Here is a 15,214-nt window from a genome sequence, read left to right as displayed (position 1 = left end):
CTTACTCCACAATGGAAATTCACAAAAGAAATGACGTTGACAAAATTCTGTATCCTTTGTATAGCTTTCCTCCACATACGTTCGTTGGCATAATCGAATTTCATTCATTGAGTGTGAATGTGAGTGAAATCTTGACAATTGTTTACAATGAAATGAAAAGTGTTTATCAGTAATTGAATGCACTGGTGAACACTGGAATAGGGATTGCAAAGGACAACAATGAGAATCTTCGACAGTTTTGTAATAAGATTTTCTATAGAAATAAAATTTGGTTGAAATTTCTATAGAAATAAAATTTTGTTAAAATTTTCTATAGAAATAAAATTTTGCAAAAATTTCTTTAGAATTAAAATTGTGACAAAAGTTTTGACATTTTGCTCGAGGAGATGATCATATTCCTTCTCTGGGTGTATTAGTTTTTGCGAACAACATACAAGTCTCTCTTTTCGTCTCAGTTTACCACTTTCTCACTTGTATGCTTAAATTTTTTATTCGATTTACGCATCACTCTATGTAACACACAAATCCATTTCCTCCCATACCATTTGTCATTGTTTTTCATCTCTGTGGATATCCTTAAATTCATTCATTTCGTTTAAACTTTGCAACGCCATCATCATTTGTTGGGGCCCCATCATTTCCCCCTCCCCATTGACTGTCTTCGTTGTCTTTGTATCGTCGTTATGTTGGTGATGCTGTCATTGGTTGAATAAACGATTATCCGGTGTATTTCATTTTATAGCCTTTCACCATATGCAAGAGTAGTAGTTCCAAAATGCATCCGATAATCTCCATATTCCATATACAATCCATCATAAATACAAGAGGTACATCAACTCATAGGCTAGCAAATAACACAAACTCAGCATATAAGAAAAAGGAATATTACCACTATATGAGAGAGATAGAGAGAGGGGGAGAGAGAACGAGGAAGCTTTTTATGTTTGTACAGTTTTAGGGCTAAGTGTGTGTGTCTAAGATACGCTAACCCATCGATTGTCAAACTGTTTGTGTGAGTGGCATAGACAAGAGAGACTATATTTCTCAGCCTATTTCTTGTTCTGCAATAACAGAATTTTCTCACTGTATCCCCGTGTTCATCTTGTCTTACTTGGCTTGGCCTCTGGTCTAGTGTGTATGGTTTGTTGTTGTTTTTTTGTATCGTAATTATATAGACTGACACTGGCGTTGGTGCTGATATTCCTCATAACGCCTTGGGTTCGGGTTTTAATGCATTTAAACAATGCCGGATGGATTTTATGTCATTGTATCTCAAGTCTTTACGAACACAATCAAGCCTCAAGAACTCATATATGGTAGCTTCTAGTTTAAACATTGTAGCTGTTTTAACGAGTTATAAAACCAATATAAATTGAGCCTTCTTGAGAATAAATACACTTGATTTTCCGTTTCTTTATAACTTCATATTAAATCGTATTTATTCACATAAATTCATCTATAACTATAAATTTTGTATGTCACTTCAAATTCACAATAAATGGTTCTATTCTTTTAACAATAATACTTGTGCAATACTCAAATTGATCATTTAATTCTTAGCCTTTTATTCTTATCTGGTATGCTTCTTCAAAATGTGCTGTGGTCTTGATGACGATTTCTCTACAACTGCCCCTCCTTCACCCTTTTGCTGTAGTCGCTTGTTGGCAAGGTAGAACGAAGAAACAAGAAACATATGAGATCGTTATGACTTGGATTGGCAGGATTGCCATCCATTTGTTTACTGCGTAAACATCCTCCCCGGCCATGGGGTATCTAAGCAGATATTAAATTTGTGGACTAAATTTACTACATAGCACATTTGGTATATTTGTGTTTTTTTTTTTTCGATATGGAAAGGGTATTTAAAATTGAACATCTTAGGACGTTGCTGACCCAATTACCAACCACCCTAAGGTGGAATCCTGAGCCATAAGCAACCCGCCTTCTGCCTGCATTATATTTGATTTCATGATTGCAGGAAACAAATCTGCGCCGATTTCTATGTAGATTGGATTGTTGGATATGAATTTGGGATCGGCTAATTCGATTCGCGGAAATTTGTCCAAGATGGTTTCGGAGAGAGATTGAGCATAAGGTTCCCGTGGTAAAGTCTCTGTTACCCTTGCATTAACCTGAAAAGCCGGATAGGTTGGGACGGTGGCCTCAAAGCTCAGACGTGTATACAATAACGAATCCACCGTGAATGTTTTAAGCTCATATTCTTCAATAAGTCGAGCAGCGATTATTGTCGACGATAAACTGGAATTCATTAATGCTCTAACAAATTTCGTACTATCGCCCATATGAACTTTTATTAGTGCAGTCGGTAGTACAGTTCTCAGTATGTTGCATGAAACTGGGTTTGGTCGTTTGGATGATAACTGCGGAGGGGAATGGGAACGAATTCTAGGGGCAGTGGATTCATTCCTCCAAATGCGCTTATGTCCGTGCAAACTAGTATGATGTTTTTCTTTACAGATGTTACATCGGGCATGGCTTTGACATTTGCCTTGAAGGTGGTTTCTTGCTAAGCAATTAACACAGTAATGGAGCTTCATAACTGTTTTGTATTTGTCGATCAGGTTCATGTGGCGGTATTTTGAGCAAGACGATAAACTATGATTTTCTCGACATAATCCGCACCCAAAATGTTTCACACTGTGATTTGAATGAGTAAACTGATGTTGCTCCTCACTTCGTTTACCTTGTCGCCAGCTTATTGAACAATTTCTGTGTAAAGGTGCTCGGTTTGCACAGCTTTTACAAGTTCGACCCATGCTTGTTAGCGCACCTATGGAATAAATAGTTAAACAATGAAAATTAGAGTAAAAATGGGATTTAATGTGTGTTGTTGGTGTAGAGTGTTATCTAAACAAAAAGTATAGGTTGAGAAAAAAAACATTAATTTGTGGGCAACACTACTAATTTAGTAATTGGTCTTGTGATAACACCGGTCGTGGTACGCAGATCCACAACTCTCGTTCTGTTGTCGGATCCATTGTAAACCTTGGTAACCCTGCCTAACAGCCACTCATTAGGGGGTGTATTATCCTGACGAACGACTACCATATCATCCCTTTGGATTGATCTTTGCGGATATTTCCATTTGTAGCGCTTGTGGAGTTCCTTTAAGTATTCCTCCTTCCATCTTCGACAGAAATAATGGTGTTGTACTCTGAGACGCTGCCATCGATTGATCAGACTCATGTTATTGTCTCCGAGTTCCGGTTCAGCTGGAGTTAGTAATGGGGTTCCTATAAGAAAGTGCCCCGGGGTTAGTGGATTTAGGTCCTCAGAATCATCGCTCGAAGGTGAAAGAGGTCTCGAGTTGAGACATGACTCTATTCTGGCTAAGAGAGTATTCAGCTCCTCAAATGTATGCCTTTGATTTATGCAGCACTTTTTCAGGTGAGCCTTAAAGCTTTTCACTCCTGCCTCCCATAGTCCGCCCATATGTGGGGCTCCGGGAGGTATAAAGTGCCATTTTATGTCCTGAAAATTATGAGCAGTAACGACTTCTCCTCTTAGTCCGCTTATAAACTCCTGGCGCTCCTTTCTAAGCATCCTTGCCGCTCCGACGAAATTTGTACCATTATCGGAGTAAATAGATTCTGGACATCCCCGTCTTGAGAAGAACCTAGCGAAGGCTGCCATAAACGTTGGAGTGGAGAGGTCGGATGTGAGTTCTAGGTGTATAGCTTTAGTCGAAAAGCATACAAATATACAAACGTATCCTTTAGTAATTTTGCAGCATCGTGCCGAGTAGCTTTTGACCTCGAACGGGCCAGCGAAGTCGACCCCCGTGTTGGTAAATGGTCTTGAGAAAGTACTTCTTTCCGGAGGCAATGCTGCCATTAATTGTTTTGATTGGTTATTTTTATACCTAACACAGGGTACGCATGAATGTATTGTACTTCGAATCATAGTTTTTTGTTTGGGTATCCAGTAACAGGATCGAAGGACTCGAAGCATGACTTGATTGCCACCATGTAGGGTTATTAAGTGTACGTGTTTCACTAACAAGCGTGCAAATTCACTGCAGTATGGAATGAGTACTGGGTATCTCTCATTATAACTTAGGTGACCAGCGTTTACTAATCTACCATTAACTCTCATGATTCCATGTACATCTATGAAAGGGTTTAATGTAAGTATCGAACTTTTCTGAGGTAATTTTTCTCGGATTGTTAAGCAGCTGTGCTCTTCTGGAAAGTATAGCTTCTGACAAACTATTATTAATCGATCCTTTACGAGTTTGATTTCTTCCGAGGTCAGCTCCAAACGTGAGAATTTAGTAGATTCCCTATGTTTCAAGGTGTTAAAATAAAATCTATAAACGTACGCCAGAACTCTAATTGCCCTTGACCACATTGAAAATCTTGTTAATATGTCTGAATGAATCGAAACAGTGTTTGCGAAGACTTTCACGGTCTTCGCTTCCATTTCGGTGGTAAACGATGGTGACACCGGCCAATCAGACGTGTCGTTACTAAGCCACGAAGGGCCCTTCCACCATAATGACTCATGTTTCAGTGCACTAACATCACATCCCCGACTAGCTATATCCGCAGGGTTGTCGTGAGAAGCTACGTGTCTCCAATTCTCTGCACTAGTGTTTCTTGTTATAATGGACACCCGATTTGCAACAAACGTTTTCCATGTGGTCGGTGGTTTACTAAGCCACGCTAATACTATTGAAGAATCTGTCCAATAGTGTGTAGCATATTGGGGAATTCTCAGCTGTGATAACAAAGCATTAACCATCGTGGCTAATAATGCAGCGCCACATAGCTCTAACCGTGGCAGCGATAATACCTTTATCGGTGCCACCCTAGTTTTTGCAAAAAGTAATGAAACAGACACAGGTCCAGATTTGGGTATAACTCTAGCATATAAGACTGCGGCGTAAGCTTTTTCGGAGGCGTCCGAAAATCCATGAAACTCGATGGTATCCTTAGGTGTAAACCGAATCCATCGGGGGATTTGAATTTGCCCTATATTAGAATGGCTATCAATGAACATGTTCCACTTATGTAGGGTGTGTGTCGATAAACTTTCATCCCATCTGGTATTGTCTTGCCAAATCTGTTGCATGATTATTTTGGCTGTTATAATTATGGGCGCTAGCCATCCTGCTGGGTCAAACAGTTTGGCGATCTCAGATAGGACTATACGCTTAGTGTATGTATTGGGTCTCTCCATTAGAGGAACGTCGAAAAGGAATACATCGCTTTTAGCGTTCCAACGAATTCCTAACATTTTTGTATTTGATGATTCGGAGAGCGTCAGTAATTCAGCATTTAACAAATGCTCTCTGGGTATATGGTCTAACAGTTCCGAAGAATTTGCCATCCATTTTCGAAGTGGAAATCCAGCTGATTGCAAAACGGAAATTAGCTCATTTTGAGCTAGTTTCGCGTCAGAAAGTGTATGAGCACCAGCTAAAACATCATCGACGTACATGGAGTTCATTAGAATATCAGATGCACGGGGGTGCGTGGCTTGAACCTCCTTGGCCAAATGATGAAGGGTACTCACAGCTAAAAAGGGTGCTGAGTTAACTCCGAACGTAACTGTTTTGAGTTCATAATCTCTAATAGGCTCATTCACATTACTTCGATACAAAATCCTTTGAAATCGGGTGTGCGATGGTTCCAAAAGTATCTGACGATACATTTTTTGTATGTCAGCATTAAAAACGAACTTATAAAATCTCCACTGTAATATCAGTATGACTAAATCCCCTTGTATAGTGGGGCCTGTGAGCAAAGCGTCATTTAAGCTTTTCCCATTCGAAGTCTTACTCGACGCGTTAAATACAACCCTAACCTTAGTAGTAACCCGATCTGGCTTAACAACAGCGTGGTGGGGTAAATAGTAAGAACTATCAGGGTTCAAAGTGTTTTTGAATTCCACAGGTACCATGTGACCTAACCTTATGTACTCTTCTAAAACATTGTCGTACTCTTTTTTTAATTCCGGTGTTTTCATTAGCTTGCGTTCATTTCGGAGAAACTGTGCCATTGCTATATGTCTGGAATGGCCAAGTTGAATTTGTGGTGTCCTAAAGGGTAAACAAACTTGGTAACGTCCTTGTGGCAGCTTGCATATAGTTCTGTCGAATATCTCCTCGCACATTTCATCTTCTAAGGACCGGTGGTGTTTAATGGGTACCTCCTCAATTTCCCAAAATCGTGTTATAGTTTTCTCTAGCGATACGGAATTGAAAAATGACACCGCTTGATTCTGAGCTCGTCTCTCATTGATTGGTCCCGTGAGAACCCATCCAAATTCAGTGTCTTGAGCTACTAATGTATCTAGAATATTTCTTTGTACACCTGACCGAATGATTTGTGGGTAATAATCACATCCTATGATGAAATCAATGGGTCGACTTTGGAAGAAAAGTGGATCTGCCAAGGAAGTACTATTCAATTCATTTAATACGGGTTGGGTGATATTCTGGGTTGGCAAGGCGTGGGTTAGAGTTTTTACTACTATCGCTTGTACTGTTATACAGAAATCTTGTCGCACAGCCGACCTTAAAACTACTTCACATATTTTGTCTGATCTGGCGGATATTACTTCATTGATGCCTGATATCTCTGCAATTATGGGTAGGGTGGGTATATTCAATCTACGTCGCAATGTATCGGATATAAAAGAAAAGTCTGATGCTGGATCTATTAAAGCTCTAGCTGTGAATAATGCCCCATTATGCTGTACCTTCAAAACCGCTGTCCCCAACAATTTTTTCCTTTCATCTATTTGGTTACAGGATTGAGTAAAGGTTGAAAAGGCCTGAGAGGAAGCGCTCATAGGAACAGACTGTTCACATTCATGAATGGCGGTCTGATTTTCCGCCGAAGTGTTAACTGGGATTTCTGTGGAGGAATTTGGTTTATGCAAAAGCGTGTGGTGTCGCCTTCCACAGTACCGACATCTGAACGAGCTTTTACAATTCCTCAATATGTGAGATATAGCTAAACAGTTATAGCAACATCCATTGTTTTGCACAAACTCAATTCGTTCCTTCACACTTAACGTTTCAAATTGTGGACATTCCCGAATAGTGTGATTATCTTCACAAAATTTGCACTCTAAAACCCTATGGTCTCTTGAAGTTTCGTTTGTGGTTGGTCCCTGAGTGTTACCTTTTTTGGAATTAGAAGGCGAAATAACATTCACATGAAATAACTTGCCTCTTTTTTCATTACTGTCTAACCATTTTGGAGTACCTATGCTTTTAATGTCAGCTACCGACTCAAGTCCTTTGTATGTATTCGTTAGAAACGCATCCATTTCTACCCATGTTGGAAGAGCTGAAGGGTCGCTTAGAGTTTCTTCAAACTTTGTAAGCATTTGCACGGGTAACTTCATCGAACATAAATATATCAGGATGGGGTCCCAAGAATCGGTTGGTACTTTTAATAACTTCAAATGATTTATGCAGCTGTTTACGGTTCGTTGTAATTTGCGTACAGATGATCCACACTGTGCCGTGGTCGTTGGCAAGTCCAGTAAGATTTTAATTTGCTTGTTAATTTGCATCCTTACATTGTCATACCTAGCCCTAAGATCCTCCCAGGCTACGCTGAATCCTTTGTGTGTAAGGGGTGCATTGTCTACTATTTCCTTGGGCTCATCTCCCGTTTTTTGTTTGAGATAAAATAACTTTTCTACTTCGCTCAATCTAGGGTTATTTCCATAAACAGCCAAAAACATGTCGCGAAATGAGGCCCAAGATGCATAATCTCCCTTAAAGATTGGAATGTCACATGGTGGAACACTAAACGTAGCCCTATCGTCGGGTGTCGAAACGTCAGAACCCCTTTTCATAACTTCCGAAAGACTTTCCATTGCCTCTTCTATCGCAATCATAGTATCTCTGTAAAACTTTCTACTAGCTTTCATATTCTCATGAATTTCCTCCATGTTTATAGATTTCACTTGTTCTGGTTTGTCCAATAATGGGGACTCTATAAGGGCATCGTATTTCCCAATTATTTTTGCCCAAATATTCTCTAATTCTCTCTGAACTACTTTTAAAGCCGACATGGATTTCTTCGCAATTAGAACAGGCCCAAATTCAGCCTTAAATGCATTTAATTCTATGGTTATGCTGCGAGTCAAACTGCCAGCTAGTGTTGTTAATTCAGCCATAATTCAAAAGGTATATATGCTAATTCAAAGGGTATATATGACAGGGGTTTGTCGATAAATACAAAGGGTTTAACATACAAGTTTGCCTACTGACAAATGGTTTTTGTGTTTGCTTAATTGCTTAACGAATGACACAGAGTACTCACCGAGCTTGCTATAGGGTATACTTTGTCTGTCGGCAAGGAATTTGTGAAATATTTTCGAGTAATTGATTTGTAACCTGTTGTATGTATTTTACACAAACGATTCTCTCTTCTTTTGACTTTTCTCTTTTCTGAGGAGTACCACACACTCTGTACACTTTTTTGAATTGTATGGTCGATTCTTCTTCTTCTTCTATGATCTTCTCACAACACTTCTCTTTAAGGTACTTATTATTATTATTATTATTTTTTTTTAAGAGAAGCGTAAATTATTCACAACAAGAGAGATTAATCACTTTATTTCTGTTTTGGAGACTTAATCATAGATCCCCTTTTTCGTTCTTTTTTTCTTTTTTTTTTGTTCTTGGATCACGTAAACATTTATTGGATTATTTATTTGTTTTCAGTGGACTGTATAGGGTAAATAGTTTCCGTTATTTGACTAGAAGGTTCGAAGACCATGTTTTAACGAGTTATAAAACCAATATAAATTGAGCCTTCTTGAGAATAAATACACTTGATTTTCCGTTTCTTTATAACTTCATATTAAATCGTATTTATTCACATAAATTCATCTATAACTATAAATTTTGTATGTCACTTCAAATTCACAATAAATGGTTCTATTCTTTTAACAATAATACTTGTGCAATACTCAAATTGATCATTTAATTCTTAGCCTTTTATTCTTATCTGGTATGCTTCTTCAAAATGTGCTGTGGTCTTGATGACGATTTCTCTACAACTGCCCCTCCTTCACCCTTTTGCTGTAGTCGCTTGTTGGCAAGGTAGAACGAAGAAACAAGAAACATATGAGATCGTTATGACTTGGATTGGCAGGATTGCCATCCATTTGTTTACTGCGTAAACAGTAGCCAAGCCATCAAATCTCGTTAACAGATGAGAAGAGTGCATGTTTTACACTTTTCTCCGTACAGTATCAGACCAAAAAAATAACAAATTCGACAGCACAAAATTGTCAAAATTTCATTTCTATAGGAAATTTTGTCAAAATTTCACTTCTATAGAAAATTTTGTCAAAATTTCATTTATATTTGGAAATTTTGTCAAAATTCCATTTCTATAGGAAATTTTGTCACAATTTCCTTTCTACAGGAAATTTTGTCAAAATTTCATTTCTATAGGAAATTCTGTCAAAATTTCATTTCTATAGAAAATTTCGTAAGAATTTTATTTCTATAGAAAATTTTCTAAAAATTTCATTTCTATTTGGTTATTTTGTCAAACTTTTGTCGAACTTCCATAATTTCTTTGCCAATTACTGTCAATTTCAATTAAGCGTTTAGTGTCACATTTGCTCGATGTTCTGCTGTCGAGAAGCCAAATGTTTCTTTTGCCATCGACATGGAACACATTGTTCTCCTTGAGATTTATTTAGTTTCGCCTGGGTGTTAAAGTTTTTTCTACTATCCTCTACAAGATGATTGATTCTAACTTTTGTAAGGATGGAGGCCCACCTATTGAGTCCCTAGAACACTCCGAAAAAATTTTTAACTGTTTAAAACTAATTGAATTGAATTTTTATTTGTTTTACTTTATTTTGATTTTAAGGGTAGGAAAAGTTTTTATGCACCTGACAGTGGGTCCACCCCTGTGCCGGACTCCATGACGATACCGGCCAAAAAACAATTTTTACAATATTAAAATTTTGAATAAATTTTCCATTGAACTAAAATTTTCTATAGAAATAAAATTTGGACAGATATTTCTACAGAAATAAAATTTTTACAAACATTTTTAATAGAAATAAAATCTTGACAAAATTTTCTATAGAAATAAAATGTTACAAAATTTTCTATAGAAATAAAATTTTACAAAATTTTCTATAGAAATAAAATTATGTTGAAATTTTCTATAGAAAGGAAATATTTTGTTGGAATTTTCTATAGAAATAATATTTTGTTGAAATTTTCTATAGAAATAAAATTTTGACAAAATTTTTTATGGAGATAAAATTTTGCAAAAAAATTCTTTAAAAATGAAATGTTGACAAAATGTTCTATAGAAATAAGATTTTGTTGAAATTTTCTATAGAAATAAAATGTTGTTGAAATTTTCTATGGAAACAAAATTTTGTTGAAAATTTCTATAGAAACACAATTTTGTTGAAATTTTCTATAAAAAAGAAATTTTGTTGAAATTTTCTATAAAAAGACAATATTGACAAAATATTTTATAGAAATAAAATTTTGTTGAAATTTTTTATAGAAATAAAATTTTCTATAGAAAGAAAATTTTGAATAAATTTTCTATTGAACTAAAATTTTCTATAGAAATAAAATTGAGACAGAAATTTCTATAGAAATAAAATTTTTACAAAAATTTTTAATAGAAATAAAATCTTGACAAAATTTTCTATAGAAATAAAATCTTGACAAAATTTTCTATAGAAATAAAATTTTACAAATTTTTCTATAGAAATAAAATTTTATAAAATTTTCTGTAGAAATAAAATTATGTTGAAATTTTCTATAGAAAGAAAGTTTTGTTGAAATTTTCTATAGAAATAATATTTCGTTGAAATTTTCGATAGAAACAAAATTTTGTTGAAATTTTCTTAGAAACACAATTTTGTTGAAATTTTCCATAGAATTGAAATTTTGTTTAAATTTTCTATAAAAAGACAATTTTGACAAAATTTTTTGTAGAAATAAAATTTTGTTGAATTTTTCTGTAGTCATTAAATTTTGTTGAAATTTTCTACAGAAATAAAATCTTGATAAAATTTTCTATAGAAATAAAATGTTGACAAAATTTTCTACAGAAATAAAATTTTGAAAAAATTTGCTGTAGAAATAAACTGTTGTTGAAATTTTCTATAGAAATAAAATTTTGTTGAAATTTTTTATAAAAATTGAAATTTCTAAAAATAAAATTTTGACAAAATTTGCTGTAGAAATAAAATTTTGTTGAAATTTTCTATAGAAATAAAATTATGTTGAAATTTTCTATAGAAAGAAAATTTTGTTGAAATTTTCGATAGAAACAAAATTTTGTTGAAATTTTCTTAGAAACACAATTTTGATGAAATTTTCCATAGAATTGAAATTTTGTTGAAATTTTCTATAAAAAGACAATTTGAAAAAATTTTCTATAAAAAAATAATTTTGACAAAATTTTTTATAGAAATAAAATTTAGAAAATTTTTTCTATAGAAATAAAATTTTGTTGAAATTTTCCATAGAAATAAATTTTTGTTGAAATTTTTTATAGAAATACAAATTTGGTTGAATTTTTCTATACAAATAAAATTTTGATGAAATTTTCTATAGATATAAAATTTTGATGAAATTTTCTATAGAAAAAAAATTTGTTGAAATTTTCTATAGAAATAAAATTTTAACAAAATTTTCTAAAGAAATAAAATTTTCACACAATTTCCTATAGAAATAAAATTTTGCGAAAATTTCTATATAAAACTAAAGGGTGATTCTTTTGAGGTTAGGATTTTCATGCATTAGTATTTGACAGATCACGTGGGATTTCAGACATGGTGTCAAAGAGAAAGATGCTCAGTATGCTTTGACATTTCATCATGAATAGACTTACTAACGAGCAACGCTTGCAATTCATTGAATTTTATTACCAAAATCAGTGGCAGAAAATCCGCTTTTTTATCGACAAATTTTGTTCAGCGATGAGGCTCATTTCTGGTTGAATGGCTACGTAAATAAGCAAAATTGCCGCATTTGGAGTGAAGAGCAACCAGAAGCCGTTCAAGAACTGCCCATGCATCCCGAAAAATGCACTGTTTGGTGTGGTTTGTACGCTGGTGGAATCATTGGACCGTATTTTTTCAAAGATGCTGTTGGACGCAACGTTACGGTGAATGGCGATCGCTATTGTTCGATGCTAACAAACTTTTTGTTGCCAAAAATGGAAGAACTGAACTTGGTTGACATGTGGTTTCAACAAGATGGCGCTACATGCCACACAGCTCGCGATTCTATGGCCATTTTGAGGGAAAACTTCGGAGAACAATTCATCTCAAGAAATGGACCGGTAAGTTGGCCACCAAGATCATGCGATTTGACGCCTTTAGACTATTTTTTGTGGGGCTACGTCAAGTCTAAAGTCTACAGAAATAAGCCAGCAACTATTCCAGCTTTGGAAGACAACATTTCCGAAGAAATTCGGGCTATTCCGGCCGAAATGCTCGAAAAAGTTGCCCAAAATTGGACTTTCCGAATGGACCACCTAAGACGCAGCCGCGGTCAACATTTAAATGAAATTATCTTCAAAAAGTAAATGTCATGGACCAATCTAACGTTTCAAATAAAGAACCGATGAGATTTTGCAAATTTTATGCGTTTTTTAAAAAAAAAAGTTATCAAGCTCTTAACAAATCACCCTTTACATGCATACTCCTCGTATGTTTTGAATTTACACATTTATGTTAACTTGTTTCTAATGGTGGAATTACATTTACCAGAGATTATTCATATTAAATACTCATTACAATGTTAATTAGTCATTGCTATGCTCATTAGTATGCATAATAATAACAGCATAATAACTCTCTTGCTCTCATTAGTTAACATTACACTAATCACTTATAAATTCAATTACATATTGACTCATATATCAGTCTTGTTCTCAATTACTCACTTATATGGGTCTTGCAACTACTCACCTGATATTTAACCCATTACAAGCATAACGGCGGGAACGATTGATATTGTAAAATTATGTCCTTTATTTGATCTTGCAAAGCGGTTGTAATTGTAGAGATTAGGCAGCTGCTTCGTGCAAAATTGCATTAGTAGATTTTCAAAAGCTATATGGAAATTTTTGTATATTTAAGAATAAAATATATAATGAAATTAATAAATATGTAAAATGTTTTTAATGTGAATTCTAAAGGATTTCTACTCTTTCAATTAATTTAATTGAACTAAAACATTTTCATTTTCTCCATATTTATGCCTAGATGCATAGGAGAATACCCACTGTTAAAGAGGCTCTTTAGTCACATAAGCGGATATTAAAAGAACACATGTTTGTAAATACTTCAAGTCTCTGTTTCCCCCAGTGTCATTACATCCGTCCTAAACAATGTGGGTCATATAAATCTTATGTACATATTTCCCTTTTTTCTTAATTTCTTATTGTTCATCCGCAACCACCACATACGTATTGTTATAATACCAGTCGTGGCATCATCATCATCTACATCAGCACTTAACCCAAAAACTATTTTTACTTTTGTTTACAGAATCTGACACTGGAGGCTGGGGTCCCTGGAGTGAATGGACACCGTGTTCAACGAACTGTTTAGGTGGCACGCGGAATCGTTATCGCTTTTGTGATTCACCACCTCCACGTTATGGGGCAAAATTTTGCGAGGTATGTATGAATAAAGTGTAGATAATTCGACCAAAAACAAATTTTCCCAAATCTTTCTAAAGAAATAAAATTTTGACGAAATTCTCTATAGAACTAAAATGTTGACAAAATTGTCTATAGAAATAAAATGTTGACAAAATTTTCTATAGAAATAAAATTTTGACAGAATTTTCTATAGAAATAAAATTTTGACAAAATTTTCTAAAGAAATAGAAATGTTGACAACAATTTTTATAGAAATAAAATTTTGACAAAAAGTTTTATAGAAATAAAATTTTGACAAAATTTTCTATAGAAATGAAATTTTTGAGTAGATTTTCTATAGAAATGAAATTTTGACAAATTTTTCTATAGAAATAAAATTTTGTTGAAATTTTCTATAGAAAATTTTTATTTCTATAGAAAATTTTTATTTCTATAGAAAATGTTGTTAAAATTTTATTTCTATAGAAAAGTTCAACAAAATTTTATTTATATAGAAAATTTTGTCAAAATTTTACTTCTATAGAAAATTTTGTCAACATTTTGTTGCTATAGAAAATTTTGTCAAAATTTTATTTCTATAGCAAATTTCAACAAAATTTTATTTATATAGAAAAGTTTGTCCAAATTTTATTTCTAGGGAAAATTTTGTCAAAATGTTATTTCTATAGAAAATTTTGTCAAAATTTTATTTCTATAGAAAATTTTGTCAAACTTTTATTTCTATGGAAAATTTTGTCAAAATTTTATTTTTGTAGAAAATTTTGTTTCTATAGAGACATTTGTCAAAATTTCATTTCTACAGAATTTTTTTTATTTTGTTTCTATAGAAAATTTTTGAAAAATTTTATTTCTATAGAAAGTTTTGTCTATTTTTTTATTAAAATGTTATTTTTATAGAAAAATTTGTCAATTTGTAGAAAGTTTTGTCACTTTTTTTTTTCTATAGAAAATTTTCGTTAAAATTTTCTTTTTATTGATTCTTTTTATTTTTATTTCTATAGAAAATGTTGTTAAAATTTTATTTCCATAGAAAATTTTTGTTTTTGTAGAAAATTTTGTCAACATTTTATTTCTATAGAAAATTTGGTCAAAATTTTATTTATATGGAAATTTTTGTCCAAATTTTATTTCTATAGAAAATTTTGTCAAAATTTTATATTTATAGAAAATTTTGTCAAAACTTTATTTCTATAGAAAGTTTTGTCAAAACTTTATTTCTATGGAAAATTTTGTCGAAATTTTATTTTTGTAGAAAATTTTATTTAAATAGAGACATTTGTCACTTCTACAGAATTTTTTTTAATTTTATTTATTTTATTTTATTTCTATAGAAAGTTTTGTCACTTTTTTTTTTGTTTCTATAGAAATATTTTTTTTTTAATAAAATGTTATTTTTATAGAAAAATTTGTCAATTTGTAGAAAGTTTTGTCAATTTTTTTATTTCAATTTTTTGTTAAGATTTGATTTTTATAGAAAAATTTGTCAAAATTTTATGTCTATAGAAAATTTTGTCAATTTTTTATGTCTATAGAAAATTTGAACAAAATTTTATTGC

At 33.2% G+C, this 15,214-nt stretch overlaps 2 protein-coding genes across 2 annotated transcripts in view; one reads left to right on the top strand and one right to left on the bottom strand.

The window, feature by feature from the left end:
* The window catches only part of gogo (thrombospondin-1 like protein golden goal), a 71,365-nt gene that overhangs the window by 7,727 nt on the left and 48,424 nt on the right, over window positions 1-15,214 (top strand). Inside the window, exon 3 of the mRNA XM_075306620.1 lies at window positions 13,543-13,673. Coding sequence (XP_075162735.1) covers window positions 13,543-13,673 — 131 coding nt within the window. The remainder of the gene's footprint in view (window positions 1-13,542; window positions 13,674-15,214) is intronic.
* On the bottom strand, window positions 1,787-8,695 carry LOC142234475 (uncharacterized). The gene is made up of 2 exons (XM_075305625.1): window positions 8,310-8,695; window positions 1,787-2,791 (listed from the first exon to the last, which is right to left on the bottom strand). Exon 2 carries the CDS (start codon window positions 2,775-2,777, stop codon window positions 1,878-1,880), a length of 900 nt encoding a protein of 299 aa, XP_075161740.1. The 5' UTR covers window positions 2,778-2,791; window positions 8,310-8,695; the 3' UTR covers window positions 1,787-1,877.

The sequence above is a fragment of the Haematobia irritans genome, chromosome 4 (genome assembly GCF_050003625.1).
Source record: "Haematobia irritans isolate KBUSLIRL chromosome 4, ASM5000362v1, whole genome shotgun sequence".
Lineage (NCBI taxonomy): Eukaryota > Metazoa > Arthropoda > Insecta > Diptera > Muscidae > Haematobia > Haematobia irritans.
This window is presented reverse-complemented; position numbering and strand designations above follow the sequence as displayed.